General features: G+C 41.2%; 1 protein-coding gene across 1 annotated transcript in view; it reads left to right on the forward strand.

The window, feature by feature from the left end:
* The window catches only part of LOC124721362, a 187,081-nt gene that overhangs the window by 117,225 nt on the left and 52,565 nt on the right, over positions 1-17,291 (forward strand). The window contains 3 exon segments of the mRNA XM_047246296.1: positions 3,803-4,004; positions 7,888-8,056; positions 8,745-8,881. Of these exon segments, the coding sequence (XP_047102252.1) occupies positions 3,803-4,004; positions 7,888-8,056; positions 8,745-8,881 (508 nt within the window).

Consider the following 17,291-nt stretch of genomic DNA (forward strand, 5'->3'; position numbering starts at 1 on the left):
TGTGACTGTTCCCAATGGAGTAGTGCCTGCAGTACTGGAGCAAACTAACCACTGGGTTTGGGTGTTGTGGCAGAAGTAGAAGTTACCAGCATATAGCCAGACATGGCATCCTTTCCCCTTGGAGGAAAAATACAGTGAAGCCATCTTGACATAGGCTACAGATCCTACATCCCTTTCTATTGGTGGGAGATTGTGGAACAGATGAGTAAGAGTGATGGTGTCAGGTGTCCACAGGGAAGCTGTTCCTCCCCCAGTGATATGGAATGTCTGAGGGTTTGAGGAACTTGTGGCACCTGTGACCTTGTCCCCAAAATCTGGGACCTGAGGCTGTGTGGTGTGCGTAGGAGCATGGGAGAAGAGGGCTGGTAGGGAGGACTGGAGCGGTGTGTAGGATGTTGCTGGATGTGGTGGTACGCATAGAAGCACGGAAGGAGAGAGTGGAGCAGCAGAGGAAGTGAAGACACTGGCACATAGTCAAAAGTCACCTAGATGAGAGGAGGCATGAAGTGTTCCACCACCCTCATGAGAGAGGGCGGCAATGGCTGCATCTTCTTAGTGGGGGAGCATAGTGCAGGGGCAGTTTCAGGCATGGCTGGAGGGAACATGATGTGTGACACCCTCGTGAGGGAGGCTGTGGCCAGAGCTGCAACTTATCGCAAAGGCTCGTGTTGGAAGTAGTGTTGGGCTCGCTGCCAGAGGAGGAGGTGGAGGACAGGCCATGGCTGCAATGTCTAGAACACCATTGGGCATGGCAGGAGGAGAGCAGCAGCTGGGTGGCGGATGATATTAGATGCTGCGATGAGGTAACTCGATCATTGTCGCCAACTTTAGTGTCTCGAGTGTTAGGCTGCTTGCAGTAAATGATGAGTGCCCAAGTTGCGTATTGTAACACTTTATTAACAGTGCACGGAAGGAACAAAGTTCACTATAATGTAGCTTTTGAATTATACAAGTGAAAGGGGTCCTTCCGATATGAGATGAACATGGCATAGCCGAAAGTCTATTAAAACGTGGGTCGTGACAATGTCGTAATGTAGGTCATGATGCTAGTTCACGGTGGTGTGGGTCGTGACAGTAACTGCAATGGCTACCAAGATACCGAGCTGAGGAAGGTCAGTTTGGCCATTCGATGGCTCTGAAAGCGATGTTTACTGCTGCTTACATGCGGTCAAGTGGCGTCTTTATATGCAGCGGGCGAAAGGACACCAGATGTGATGCAGCCGCTGTGATGGCAGCATCACTGTCAGCAGTGCAAGTGATGCTTGAGAGCTAGGCTGGTGACCTGGTATTGGCTGCCAGAGATTGGTATATCAGCATGCATTTATGGTTTGTCTGCAATAATGTTTCCATAAACGTGGTGTACTAGTGGTGCTCAGCATATGACAGTCTCCAACAGAGGACTGCCTGTGGCACTCTATCCGCTGGTTGTGGGCATTGTGCTGGAAGCAGAAGTGGCCGGCGTATTACCAGAGATATGGCGGAGGGCAAGCACTAATCATTACAAATAAGGAAATACACTCCTTGCACGGTACTGCGTCTCTGAGCTGCTGGACCGCTTCAGAAGACCTTGTTTTGTCAAAGCTGTAAATTGTCATACCATTGTATTAGCTTTCTTGCTCAGTCAGTACCATCTGCAACTATCAATTTTTGGCCCATTTTTTATACTGCAGTACAATTTTAATCTTAGTGTATTTCCATTTACCTAGATGCAATTATTGACTGCAGAATCATCAAAAATCTGTTATGCCAAATTGGTCTCTTGCATGTCTTATGTATAACGCATGTCCTAAGCCTTGTACTGATAAGGACAAATATCATATGTATAATTAAATCTGTACAAATAATGCCTTTGGTCTGGTGGAACATGACAAGATTAAAATCGCCTATATTACTGAATAAAATAACAACACTTAATGTACGGGCTCTGACTGATCAACAGTTTATGTGTGAAACTGAAATCTAAAGTAACAAGTAATATTGTAAAGTGCAGTTTGTCTTAATGTTTTGTTTACAAAGAATTTGACACACTATGTCTCAAATTTACTTCTAAAAGCCTTCTGTTTGGTATTGAGCATGTGTATAAAAAGAAATGTCACTCAGTGCATTTCTTGGGAACTGCCAATGCTGTAGGAGTTCAGAGAAATATGACAAAACTTCAAAAATGAAACGTTAAACTACTGAACAGTTTTAGGTAGTATGTTTTTTCATGTTCCATGCAACACAAGTATTAAAAAGGAAATAGAGTTACATAAATCACATTCTGAAGAAACTATTGTCTTTTTAGCAGTTTTGAATAGCCATGTGCTTGTGTAAATAAACATGTCTTGCTAGGAACTTTGCCTGCAAGAGCAGTGTGCAACATGGCAAGTTTTGTATTACAGATGAAATCCCCATTTATTAATATTCAGACACAACTTCTATATCTTGTTTCACTTCATATGAATAAGCGGTGGGCAATAAAGAGTATTCCTGCAGCTCTGTATTCACATTACTCCATGCATAAGCTGATGTATTTTTTATGTTTTCCTAAAATCAAGAAACAGCACTGTTTCAGATTGAGGATTTGTAACATTGTGAGAATGTATCAGATATTTCACCATGTTCTGTGTTCAGTGACACGAGAGAAAGACATGTCACTTGTCTTTGTAATAGAAATTGATTTAGTATATTAACTGCTTTCATATTACAGAAGTTAATTTTCTTTTGAAACTTAGTGATCATTTGCTTCAATTTTTTTTTGTGTTAGTATGGATGACAGTTACTGACATATGATAGTATGCTGTACATTTTTGAATTAGTAATAAATATGCATATACTTAAATAATTGCTCTTAAATGCATGACAGACAGAATTTATTATTGCAATATTATTGATTCAGGAGAAGCACTGAAACTGAGACATATTTAGCCCACCATTTGTTGCTTAGTTGCTTTAAAACAGCATTCCCATGAGTCCTTGTCTCATGTAACTTAAATTTTTTTCTTCTTCCTTTGGATTGCTTGTGGAACTAGTGTGGTTAATGCTGCCAGCTGCGGAGTCAGGGTTGCCAGGTAAGAAGCCTCACAGTGAATGTAAAATGTTACCCTTAAGTCACATGATGGAGGCTCAAAGGTTGGGCTCTGCAAAGATGTTTGACACTATATTATTTGAGCAGGATTTAGATTCTTCATCTAGTAAGAATCAGTTGGCAATTAAAAGGGAAAAGGTTGCTTGGGAGCTAAGTTATGAATAGACATCCAGAGATACTTGTGTATTTACTGTGATTTATAAATATTTGCATTCAAATGGTATACCTCTGAGTCTTTGCTTGGTGTAACCCAAAAACAGCTCTTTGTTTGTTTGTATGTATGTATGTATGTATGTACGTATGTTGTTTTGCATTGCTTTGGTGTTAGCATGCCTCCATTCAGGCAAGTGAAATGTTACTACAATTTCTGTGACAGGAATGTGCATGAGTTGCTCCTCCTTAATTGTCTTCCTTCTTATTAGTTGACATTCTGATTTATTGGCATTTAATTTATTCAGTTGTTGACAATCATCAAATGATGTGATAAAGTTTGTAAATCAAGGATGAGAATTTAAATGCTTTCAACCCTTTTTAAAGCTTTGGTTTGAATTCTTGAGCTTCCAGTTGTGTTTCAGAAGTTATATAAATTCTGAGTAATTTGAATGGCAGGTTCTGGATACAATTAACAAACAAAATTAATATTCCAGTGTCCAAATATAAATGCATGATTCATGGTGGGAAATAACTTTCTCTTAACAATTGTTTAATAAAACTGACATAATTTTTTGTATGCAGGATCACACCATCACACCCCTCGACATATTGTAGGTTTACCAGATGATTTGAAATCTGAAACATTGAGCGACATGGATGCTCAGATTACGGCATCACAGCAGCCAGAAGAGGATGAGATTCCGAGCCCAAATCATGTTCCAAGAGGCCCAAGCCCAGAACCAAAGATAGAAGATACAGAATGTCATCGTAGCCAGAGTGCCATGTGAGTAACGATAAAATAATGTGTCTGCACGTAAGTGAGCCTTCTCTCTCACTATTGTCCCTTTGATCTTAATATGTACGGTGGTATGTGATATCCGTTCTCCTTTTAGGTGATATAAGACTTTGTTTGTTTTGTGCTAAGAGTGTTGTGAAAAAAGTGTTAATAAGTTTGTGGTTTAGCTTTGCATTCACTGTGGCACCTTGTGTGTATTGTCTTTTGTGATACTGCTTGTATCCAGTTTTATTTATGAATGTTATTCTTCACTTCAAGTAGATCCAACCTGTTCTTAACTATGGAGATCAAAGTAGAAATGACACAGTTTTCATCATACCATCTTTTATCCGTTTAAGGTTTCAGCTGTTAAGAACTTTTATTTTGATCTCGCTTGTAAGAATCTGTGAGGGATAATTAGCTAAGTAGTTTTCTGTTCTCTCTCTCTCTCTCTTTAAGAATGACAGTGAGACTTATATAAGTGTATTATGTTATTTTTAAGTGTGTTTCTTTCTCGTCTTCTTTTTCCACTGCAAGCTGTTAAATAAGAAGAGATGTGATTTCTTTGCTGCATTGGCCAACTCATCAATTAATTCATGTTAATGCATGTAGGCATGAGCAGAATAAAGGTGCAATACTTGCAAACCTTTTATCTGGTGTTTGATTTCTATTTTATGTAAGAGCTGAAAGTTTTCTGTGGCTCAACAGTGTATAAGGGACTTTTTGATGAGATTTGATTTAACCAGGGAGACAAAACTGCAATGCTCTTAGTCCCTCGTTTCCCTCACCTAAACTAACTTTAATGTACAGTATCTTTCCCTTTCATTCTAGTAAAGCCAACCAGTACCCTAAAAGAGTAGCGGAAGTCCATTTACTGGGTCTCTGTTAGCCACAGTCTCTTTGGAATTAATGGCCCAAATATTTTGCCTCTTTTGGTACAATGCTTCACACTAGAAGATTAAAAGTGATGTGGTTTCATCTCTTGTACTATATAATTTGCACTTAGTGACTTCTTTCTGTAGTCCCAGTATGCGCAGGTATTTCTTGAAGTTCTCATGGCCATTCACTAGATCTACCATGAGTTTATTTACCTCCTGTTCAAGCCCAGAATTACAGAACTCTTCTTTAAATATGGTTTTGGCATCATTAGCTTGCAGTTTTTTTTTTTAAACACTTCTTGAGTATTAAGCTAGGTGACATCATTCAGCAGGCAAGATATTTTGGCAACTCGACTTCTTGCTGCCGGCAGGTGTTCCTGATAATTAATTGAATTCTGAGGGGCACCTCTTCCACTGTGCTGATAAGTTCCACTGTAGATAGGGTAGTTGGTGTCAGTGCAAAATTTAGCCCCTATTGTAGTACAGATAAGTTAGCACTGTCAGTTATTTTCTTTGTGCAATTGATTACAGTTCTTCGAGGTCTTTCTTGCAGTGGTTTAGTGGTAAGGCATTTGTACTTGCGGTTTGTCTGCAAGTGGCCAATTGTTGTGCTCTGTTGGCTTGAGACCAGCAAACTACATCTGTTCACTCCCACAATTCATGGGTGAGTGTTGATGCCAACTGGATGTGAAGTGTGAAGAGTTCTCTTGAAGTCTTGTCTCATCTGTGCCGAATGTAGCAGATCCTACCTAGTCTGGCCAAGTGCAGAGGGTGGATATGCTAATCATAGGGAGCTCCAACATTGGATGGGTAATGGAGTCCCACAGGGAAATAGAAGACAGGTCGGGAAAGAATGCCAATGTACACTTTGTATGCTTGTCGGGGGTTCTCACCTGAGAGGTGGAGGAGGCTCTCCCAGTGGTTCTCGAGTGTCCCGGGTCCAACTGGCTGCAAATTGTGGCTCATGTCAGCATGAATAATGCCTGCTAATTGAGTTTTGAGGCCCTTCTCAGTTCCCAGGTGAAGAGGTACGTGGGGGTGCAGGCTAAGCTCATTATTTTTAGCATTGTATGTGTTGTCATGCGAGTTGGTAACCGTTATGTTCCAAGGAGCCAATTGTTACTTCCTCACTGCTAATGGTAAATGAGTGGAAGGCAACCAGAGGATCTGGTACTGTAAAGAATTTGGACCGTCAAGTAATAGTATAGGTGACACAAGTGCACTTGGAATAAATATAATTTATACTCAACTATTGGAAAAGAACTGCTACACTGTTGACAATTTATAGCAGACATGGTTGGCTATAAGCGGAGTTGACACTGGTGTGCATCTGTGTACACCGAATGTTTGCCGGTAGAGCTAGCTGTCAACAACTCAGTGCAATGTTCGGCACCGACTAGTGACACGGAAGTAATCTTGACTAGAAGTCTGGTACCCAGGAGTGCGCCACTTGTAACTCCGTCTTGGCGGTCTCCATTGCCAGTGGTCTGGTGGTTTTCCATTGGTAGCAGTGTTCAAAGGGCTTCTTGCCGTGCCTGTAGGAATCTTCCAGGCACCAGTACTGACAATATTGATAGGTTACAATGCTACAATATCCGGGGTTGAGAATGGTCCTCTTGTGTGAAGCAGAGTGGATGGTTTAAATCAGAAACTCAGACGATTCTCTCTGTGATGGTATTGGATGCGAATTTCTTGATCTCTGTTTTTGGGTGGGGAGTTGTAAGGCTTCTCTTAATAGTTCAGGCATGCACTACCCACAGGATGTGGCCACTAGGGTGGTGGAGTACATGTGGCATGCATGTGGGGTTTTTTTAGGTTGGAGGAACCTACCTTGGGATCAGAGATAATTTGCCTTCTGAAACTGAAGATACGTCTGCCACATTATTCTCAGAAAATGGTTTTCCCCACAGATTAAAAATATAAAAGTTTCATTTGATATTTATAAATTGCAGGAGCATCCATGGTTAGATCCTCAAATTAGTATTGCTTAGTGAAGGTTGTAATGCCAAGGTAGTAATAGGAACAGAAAGTTGGTTGAAACCAGAAGTGAATAGCAAAGAAATCTTACATTCAACTTGGAATATTTATCATAAGGATAGGATAGAGGCCAATGATGGTAGCATATTTATTGCAGTAAAGAATTCTATAATAAATGTGTTCTGAGGTTATCACAGTATTCCAAACATTAATTAATTTGGGTAAAGTTAAATATCAGAGATGGGTCAGAAATTGTAAGCGGATGCTTTTATAGATCACCTGTGTCAGGAGCTGTAGTGGTATAGTGATTCAGAGAGAAATTGCAGTATTTTGTGCATCTGATGCTATTTGGCTGTTAATATGCATTTGGTCTACTAATCTCTCTGACACCCTTTCTTTCATGTTTGAATGCTTCCTTTTCTCAACAGGTGGGTTCCCTCTTTATACTCTTTCCCAAATACCCTCTCTTTTTCTCCCTGAAGAAGAAAATTATAATTTAAAAAGCAAGGGATATTTATTTATTTTAAGTTTTTGTTGGCAATACTGTGAATTGGACTTTCTGAAGGTAAGTACTGGTTGGTCTTCCTCTTCATAATTTTAACAATTTTGCCAAATAAATTTTCTGCTTTAGATCTTATATTCTAATCTCGGATTGTTATGCATTGGAGATAAAACTGTATTGATGTACAGTAAGAAGATGGTACTGTAACTGAAAACTTTTGAAAAGTGTTAGAACTGCCCAATGACATGAAAAAGTAAACACAGTCTTGAAGGATTAATATATATAATTTGCTATTCATTTTAATTTTTCACTTTTGCAATAATTTTTCTGAAATGGAATGAAAATGGGGTGGGGGCAGGGGGTGCGTGTGTGAAGAAAACAAAAAGAATTAGAGCCTGTGTGTGTGTGTGTGTGTGTGTGTGTGAGAGAGAGAGAGAGAGAGAGAGAGAGAGAGAGAGAGAGAGAGAGAGAGGACATTCCTTTTTATTGTCTTTGGACAATCATAAGGATTTTCATATTCCTGCTATTGTTGCAGTTTTCTGCGGCACTGGAACAGAGGCGATTTCAATTCCTGTGCAAGAACCGATCTCACATTTAAGCCAGTTCCTGATTCTAAATTAGCTCGTAAAAGAGAAGAGCGTCTTCGAAAACAAGCTGAAAGAGAAAGAGAAGAAAGAGAAAAGGCTGCATTGCAAGCACAAACGGTATGTCATATTTAAATGTTATTGCTAGAAATAGTATAGAAATTTTTGCATTGAAATGAGAACTGCACAAAATAGTATGAGCATTGAATTTCAATTTAATACAAAAAGCTGGAAGGAACTGTATGTGTTTGTGTTATTTTCATTGTTAATTTCTAGAATTTTTGCTATATTCAGTAGTGATTGCTATGAAATGAAAGGGATAGGTTGTTACTCACCACACAGAGGAAAGTCTGTTAAACTTATAGCTTTTGGACAGAAAAGTTCTTGTGTGTGTGTGTGTGTGTGTGTGTGTGTGTGTGTGTTTCTGCTTCTGAAGGAGGATTGTTTTGTTAGAAAGCTAAAAGTTTAGCAGTGGTTTTTGCTGTGTCTGTCTGTAACTCAGTGTCTCCTCTGTGTAGTGAGTAGCTATCTATTTTTTTCATATTGTTATTATTCCATCCTGGACTTTCTATTGTTTGATTTACTGACTGGTATGACAAACTCTGAGACAGCATTTTATCCTGAAGGTACAAGTGTTACAGATTAAAAATGTATTGTGACATTTTCATTGCTACCCGGTCAGTTGGTTGTAGGCTGTAGGAATTCATCATTGAAGTGGCTTAACATGAATTACAGTTCCCTTAATACTTTTCTCTCTCTTCTTTTTTATACTTGACTTTCACTATAATTTATTTTAATGTTTTGTCAGAGGAAAATCACAACACCAGAAAAATCTGAGGGTCCAAAGCCTCCATCCCGTGGTCCCATGGAGACTATAACCTCTCCATATGAGCGTTTTACACCGAGACAAGGTTATCCTGACACACCAGCATTAAGACAGCTAAGGTATGTTTGTTAAATAATTTTGTCAAATATTCACTGTCTGCTTCTCGTTTTTGCACAGTTCTTTTTTAATTATTATTTTTAAGTTTTTTTATAAAATCACAAAGATTTTTCCATAAAAAATTGAGTGATAGGATATGGACAATACAGACTGCAAATATCAGTTTTTATTTGTGTGTTTTAGAAGAGTTGCATTACATGAACAAAGTTAGCAGCCCTGAGTTGTTGATCATAGCTTAGCTAAGATGACACATAATTAGCGTCCCAACTGAGGACTGTTTCTTCATTAAGAATTACATTTATTGGGATAATAGCAAGGGTTTGTTTAAGAATGCTCTCTCTCTCTCTCTCTCTCTCTCTCTCTCTCTCTCTCTGTGTGTGTGTGTGTGTGTGTGTGTGTGTGTGTGTGTGTGTGTGTGTGTCCGTCCCATCCCCCATCCCTTCTTCCCTCTTGTCTCTTCAAACCCCCTCTTCCTCTATTCCTTCACTCCAGTGCAAACAAATTTCAAGACTGGTATCATTTTCTTTCAGTCTAATGATTCTAAACGTAAAAGTTTTGTCTTTTAAATAATACCAAAAGTGTAAAACAAAGGAGCCATTTCTATGAACTATGATAACCAGTTCAGGAATGTGGAAACTACTGGTTGAAGCACCACTATTTACCTATAGTGTTCTGAGTTGTTCCCTTATCATCTAAAATTGAGCCAGTTTATGGACATTCCTTCTTTCTTTAATATTTAAAAAAAAAAAAAAATAAAAAGCAGTCTATCGAAGAGATAAAAGATGACCTTGGAATTCCAATTTGAATGGAACAAACTGCATGATCCCTCCAGATGATAATGATGATGAGACAGTTCTGTTGCTCTTAATTTTTTGTGCCCACCCATCACTTTTCTAGCAGCTGTACTGCCTGTCCCATTTGATTTACACACACCGTATACTTAATAAATATTTAAAGAGTTTTCAACAAGTAACATATTCAGTGGTGCAGTTACATTTGTTGTATCCTCTGAAAAACAACCAATTTTGAAATGGGTGAAAATATTATCAGTTTTCACCAAGAGTCCAAAGAGAGGTTAGCACACTGGACTCGAATTTTGGAGGATGACGGTTCAAGTCCTCATCTGGCCATCCAAATTTAGGTTTTCTGTGATTTCTCCAAGTTGCTCCAGTCAAATGCTGGGATTATTCCTTTGAAAAGACATGACTGATTTCCTTGTCCATCCTTGAAACATTCCTACTTGTTCTCCATCACCTCCATCTCCTCAATGCGATGGGATGTTAAACCCTAATATTGCTATCTTTTCCAAAGTGGGATATATTTTGCCTTGGATAACAAATTAAATGAAGACGATAATAGAGAATATAAAACAGTTTTCACCTTGGTGTTTGAATTAAAAGATAGTGCTGAAAAATAAGTTACACAGTGTGGAAATAAAGATTGGCACCAAGCACGGTGGAAGTTACGCAGAGATAACAAATACCAAAACAAGGTACAGAAAACAAGTTCCAGAATGACCATTTTGGCTTGAGTACTGGCTATGAAAAAAGAAATAGTGGATGACTGAAAACATTATGTTGCTCAGGAGATGATTTGCTGACCAGATTTCACTGACACTGGGCAGGCAGGTGCTAGCTTAAATCCATACTGAATTGGAAATAACACCTGACAGCCGGAACATATAGTGTGTTTAATATTCTTGGCAGGCACTATCCTGTAATTCATTGAGGGCAAGTGTACTAGAATTTTATTATATTGTTGATAATCTGAACTTTGTGTTCAAAGATATTCTATATATACATCTACATCTACATCCATACTCCGCAAGCCACCTGATGGTGTCTGACGGAGGGTACTTTGAGTACCTCTATCAGTTCTCCCTTCTATTCCAGACTCTTATTGTTCGTGGAAAGGAAGGTTGTCGGTATGCTTCTGTGTGGGCTCTTAATCTTTCTGATTTTATCCTCATGGTCTCTTCGCGAGAAATACGTAGGAGGGAGCAATGTACTGCTTGACTCCTTGCTGAAGGTATATTCTTGAAACTTCAACAAAAGCCTGTACCGAGCTACTTAGCATCTTTCCTGCAGAGCCTTCCACTGGAGTTTATCCATCATCCCCGTAACGCTATCACAATTATTAAATGATCCTGTAACGAAGCGCGCTTCTCTCCGTTGGATCTTCTCTCTCTCGTCTGTCAACCCTATCTGATGTGGATCCCACACCGGTGAGCAGTATTCAAGCAGTGGGGGAACAAGTGTACTGTAACCTACTTCCTTTGTTTTTGGATTGCATTTAATTAGGATTCTTCCAATGAATCTCAGTCTGGCAAATACTTTACCGATGATCGACTTTGTATGATCATTCCATTTTAAATCACTCCTAATGCCTACTCCCAGGTAATTTATGAAATTAACTGCTTCCAGTTGCTGACCTGTTGTTATTGTATCTAAATGGTAAAGGATCTTTCTTTCTATGTATTCACAACACTTTATACTTGTCTACATTGAGATTCAATTGCCATTCTCTGCACCGTGCGTCAATTCGTTGCAGATCCTCCTGCATTTCAGTACAATTTTCCATTGTTACAACCTCTCAATATATTACAGCATCATCCGCAAAAAGCCTCAGTGAACTTCCGATGTTATCCACAAAGTCATTTATGTATATTGTGAATAGCAACGGTCCTACTACACTCCCCTGTGGCACACCTGAAATCACTCTTACTTCGGAAGACTTCTCTCCATGACATGCTGCGTTCTGTTATCCAGGAACTCTTCAATCCAATCACACAATTGGTCTAATAGTCCATACACTCTTACTTTGTTCATTAAATGACTGTGGGGAACTGTATCAAATACCTTGCGGAAGTCAAGAAACATGGCATCTACCTGGGAACCCATGTCTATGGCCCTCTGAGTCTCGTGGACGAATAGCACAAGCTGGGTTTCATAACATCGTCTTTTTTCGAAACCCATGCTGATTCCTACAGAGTAGATTTCTAGTCTCCAGAAAAGTCATTATACTCGAACATAATATGTGTTCCAAAATTCTACAACTGATCAACGTTAGAGATATAGGTCTATAGTTCTGCACATCTGTTCAACGTCCCTTCTTGAAAACAGGGATGACCTGTGCCCTTTTCCAATCCTTTGGAATGCTATGTTCTTGTAGACACCTACGGTACACCTCTGCAAGGAGGAGGGCAAGTTCCTTCGCGTACTCTGTGTAAAATCGAACTGGTATCCCATCAGGTCCAGTGGCCTTCCCTCTTTTGAGCAATTTTAATTGTTTTTCTATCCCTTTGTCATCTATTTCGATATCTACCATTTTGTCATTTGTGTGACAATCTAGAGAAGGAACTACAGTGCAGTCTTCAACTGTGAAACAGATTTGGAAAAAGACATTTAGTATTTCGACCTTTAGTCTGTCATCGTCTGTTTCTGTACCATTTTGGTCACAGAGTGTCTGGACATTTTGTTTTGATCCACCTACCGCTTTGGCATAAGACCAAAATTTCTTAGGATTTTCTGCCAAGTCAGTACATAGAACTTTACTTTTGAATTCGTTGAACGCCTCTCGCATAGCCCTCCTCACACTACACTTTGCTTCGTGTAATTTTTGTTTGTCTGCAAGGCTTTGGCTATGTTTATGCTTGCTGTGAAGTTCCCTTTGCTTTCGCAGCAGTTTTCTAACTTTGTTGTTGTACCACGGTGTCTCTTTTCCATCTCTTACGAACTTGCTTTGCACGTACTCATCTAATGCATATTGTATGATGGTTTTGAACTTTGTCACTTATCCTCAACACTATCTGTACTTGAGACAAAACTTTTGTGTTGAGCCGTCAAGTACTCTGAAATCTGCTTTTTGTCACTTTTGCTAAACAGAAAAATCTTCCTACATTTTTTAACATTTCTATTTATGGCTGAAATCATCAGTGTAGTAACCGCTTTATGATCGCTGATTCTCTGTTCTGCATTAACTGTTTGAAATAGTTCGGGTCTGTTTGTCACCAGAAGGTCTAATATGTTATCGCCATGAGTTGGATCTCTGTTTAACTGCTCAAGATAGTTTTCAGATAATGCACTTAAAAAAATTTCACTGGATTCTTTGTCCCTGCCACCCGTTATAAACGTTTGAGTCTCCCAGTCTATATCTGGCAAATTAAAATCTCCACCCAGAACTATAACATGGTCGGGAAATCTACTTGAAATATTTTCCAAATTTTCCTTCAGGTGCTCTGCCACAACAGCTGCTGAGCCAGGGGGCCTATAGAGACATCCAATTACCATGTTTGAGCCTGCTTTAACCGTGACCTTCACCCAAATTATTTCACATTTCGGATCTCCGTCAATTGCACTTTTTATTGCTATAAACATGCCTCCCCCTTCACTGTCCAGCCTGTCTCTGCGGTAGACATTCCAATCTGAGTTCAGAATTTGATTACTGTTTACATCTGGTTTCAGCCAACTTTCCATCCTTAGTACTATGTGGGCATTGTGACCGTTTATTAATAAGAGCAGTTCTGGGACCTTTCTATAGACTCTCCTGCAGTTTTCTATTACCACATTAATATATGTATTCCCTGTTGCGTTTTGCCTACTACTACCTTGTCGCGCCTCAGGAGGCGTCTTGTCAGGCCTAGGGAGGGAATTCTCTAACCTAAAAAACCCACATGTGCACTCCACACATACTCCGCTACCCTTGTAGCCGCTTCCTGCGTGTAGTGGACGCCTGACCTATTCAGGGGGACCCTACATTTTTCCACCCAATAGCGGAGGTCGAGAAATTTGCACCCCAGATCTCTGCAGAATCGTCTGAGCCTCTGGTTTCAGCCTTCCACTTGGCTCCAAACCAGAGGACCGCGATTGGTTCTGGGAACAATACTACAAATAGTTAGCTCAGATTCCACCCTGCGAGCGAGGCTTTCCACCTTTGCCAACTCCACCAACCGCCTTTATGAACTGAGGATGACCTCTGAACCCAGACGGCAGGAGTCGTTGGTGCCGACATGAGCAACAATTTGCAGTCAGGTGCACGCATTGCTCTCTATCGCCGCCAGCAGGGCCTCCACCACATCTCGAATGAGACCCCCCGGCAAGCAGACAGAGTGAACACTGGCCTTCTTCGCCGACCTTTCTGCTATTTCCCTAAGGGGCTCCATCGCCCGCCTAACATTGGAGCTCCCAATCACTAATAAACTCCTCCCCCCATGTGCCTGCTCGACCTTGCTGAAGGAGTGGCCACATGTCCACTCACAGGCAGAGCAGTCGATGCCATATGGCCAGCCTCCACATTGACCCTCTGCCTTGTGCGACCTGAACACCGCTGAACCCGCCACTCCCCTTGGGGAGAGGGTGGCCCAACCGTGCCCAGTACCTGCGAAGGTGTTTTGACAGCAGGGACCGTGGGTGAAGCGTGTAACACCTGGGGTGTACCATGCAACGCACCAGACTCCCCTCTGCCACTACACTCTGAGGCAGCAGCCTGAAGACGGCTGACCGCGGCCATCAGCACGTTCAGCTGTTTGCAAACAGTGGCCAGCTCCTCCTGCGTCCGTACACAGCAGTCACACATCCCATACATCCTAAGAAATCAACAATTTACTGTAGAGAGTTAATAAACTTTTAACTAGACTGCTAATTCACTAAAGGTGGCTGATAGCTGACTAAACTGTGGTTACTAGACACTTCTTGTTGAAAACAATGAAAATAAGCACTACCTGTCCCTGTACTGTGTTTAAAACAAACACTAGCACTACTGGCACTACAGCTGACTAAAGGGACTCTCTGACTCTATTCAAAACAAATACGAAATCTATGGAACACTATTATTAGTACTTGAAAATTAAAGCTTCCTAAAAGCAAAAACACACGGAAAATGAAGTGACGGGTAAGAATAACACAGTTAATACTTAAATTAATGTAGCTTGCTGCACAGCGGATGTGAAGCAGACAGCAGTTATGACTATGATTGTTTTAAATGCAATGATGTATCTTTTAAATGATATTTAGGAGTTTGTGGAAAGAAAATTATAGTAATATAGTGCTTGTTAATGTTACCAGTAAGTTTTTGCGAAGGTAGTAATGAAGTTCGTTAGAAAAGGATGCACATTGTGTTAGCACTGGATAATTTTACCCTGTGGTAAAGATATGATGTAACAGAGTTGAAACTATACTTTAGTCTCAGTCTTGACCTCCCCTTTTTAGCACATTTTACTTTAATTTGTGTAAAATATTTCAGTGCTTACCTTTACAAACATTATTTTAAGAGATATTGCATGCTATTAAAAAAAAGTCCTCTGTTCCACTTACAAAAATCCCAAGTCACGAATAATACCCTGACCACAAAATGCTCACACTTTTGTTTATGCTCTCTGTTGTGGCACACAACACAAACAAACAGTATTTTATGTTATCTTTGTGGTACATTACAACATGTGATGACGCGCTGCACAATCATGAAACTGCCCATAGGCCATACTAGGTCCATAGCATAACAATGTTCAGATCTTGAGGGCTGCACAGTAAGTAATGGTTCACAGCACAGAGTAGACTGAAGCCCGTGTGGTTGAGGTTGACCTATATATAGACCTGTGCAGACAGCACTGAAGTTGCTGGCAATAGTTTTGAGTCGGCTCACACATCTGGTTTTATAGACATGTGCTGGAGGTCGATGGTGGAGTCTCTGGTGCCGATTCCTGCATCCGCATCTAACGAGCCTTACCTTGGTACATTGAAGAACAACTGTAGTGTGCTGATTCAGTGAGTTATATGTGTGGCTGGTGAGTCTGGAACAAGGCGGGTAGCTTAAGGTGATGGTAACTGGATTTACCACACCCTTGCACTCCTGGATGGTGGTGTTGGGGGTGGGGGTTTGGGGAGGGGGGGGGGGAGACCCTGCTATGCCTGGCCCTGCGCCGAGTGGGGAATAACGTGTATGACCTCCATGTCTTCTGCAGCCTCCCATGATGGCTCTGGTTCCAGGACTCCCTGGTCTGTGGGCACTTGGACATAAAGCTGAAAGTGGCTAGTCCAGTGTTGGTTGAGCCAAGTGGGCAGTGGTGGAAACATGGGTGAAGCAGTGGACACTGGAGGTGATGTCGTGACGACATCTGTGTTCTAGAATGGCTGCTGCTCTGCTGGTGCACCCGCTGGGAATGTTCCCGGCTGTGGTAACTTTATCAGAAGCCTTGGTCTGCTCCGGGGTGGGGAAGCCATTGGTGAGGTTGGATTCTTCCCTTGTGATTGTGGTAGCCTGGAATAACTAACAGTTGAATTAGAGTCCCTTGTGATTGTGGTAGCCTGGGATAACCAACAGTTGCATTAGTGGGGGTCACTTGGAGAAGGATGGGGGAGTGGGGTCAAGGATGAGCTCTTCTTCCACTGAAGGATGGGAAAATGGGATGCAGTCGGAGGACTGCGGAGAAACAGACAGGGGGGTGCAGATGAGTAACTAGAACTGGTTTTGTTGTCAGGTGATAGTCTGGTCTCTGGTATCAAGGATAAAACCCATCATCCTCATTGCTGATGACTAGTGGATGGGGAGTGGGGACAATCAATCTTGTTGGCCAAACCTCTGGGTCCCCACACCTGCATCCCAGGCTGTAACTTTGGGGAGGGGGTGGAGGAATTGGGGGGAGGGGGATTTGTGTGCAAGAAGGAGTAAATGCAAGAGAGAATGGGGTTGATGTCCATGCAAGAGCTCAGATATGAATTTGTAAATATGTCAGGGTGCCTTTTGTGGATGTAAGGGGATGTAAAGTAGGTGAACAGGTGTGCATCACTCCAGCGCAGAAATTCACTTGGGCTCCAATGGAAATTGTGAACCTTTGTCTATGGCTTATGTCTGTGGCAGGCCCTCGATGATGAAAATCTTCAACAGCGCTGTCACTGTGATTCCACTGTGGTTGTATGGCAGTTAACAATATACTGTGAAGAGTAAAAAAAAAAAAAAAAAAAAAAAAAAAAAAATTGTACACCTGCCTAATATCGTGGAGGGTCCTCACGAGAACGCAGAAGTGTCGCAACATGACGTGGCATGGACTCGACCAATGTCTGAAGTAGTGCTGGAGGGAACTGACACCATGAATCCTGCAGGGCGGTCCATAAATCTGTACGAGTGTGAGGTGGAGATCTCTTCTGAACAGCACGTTGCAATGCATCCCAGATATGCCCAATAATGTTCATATCTGGGAAGATTCGTGGCCAGTGGAAGTGGTTAAAGTCAGAAGAGTGTTCCTGGAGCCACTCTGTAGTAATTCTGGATGTATGAGGTGTCACATTGTCCTGCTGGAATTGGCCAAGTCCATCAGAATGCACAGTGGACATGAATGGATGCAGGTGATCTGACAGGATGCTTATGTACGTGCTCCCTGTCAAGAGTTGTAGCTAGATATACTAGGAGTCCCATAGC

The sequence above is a fragment of the Schistocerca piceifrons genome, chromosome X (genome assembly GCF_021461385.2).
Source record: "Schistocerca piceifrons isolate TAMUIC-IGC-003096 chromosome X, iqSchPice1.1, whole genome shotgun sequence".
NCBI lineage: Eukaryota > Metazoa > Arthropoda > Insecta > Orthoptera > Acrididae > Schistocerca > Schistocerca piceifrons.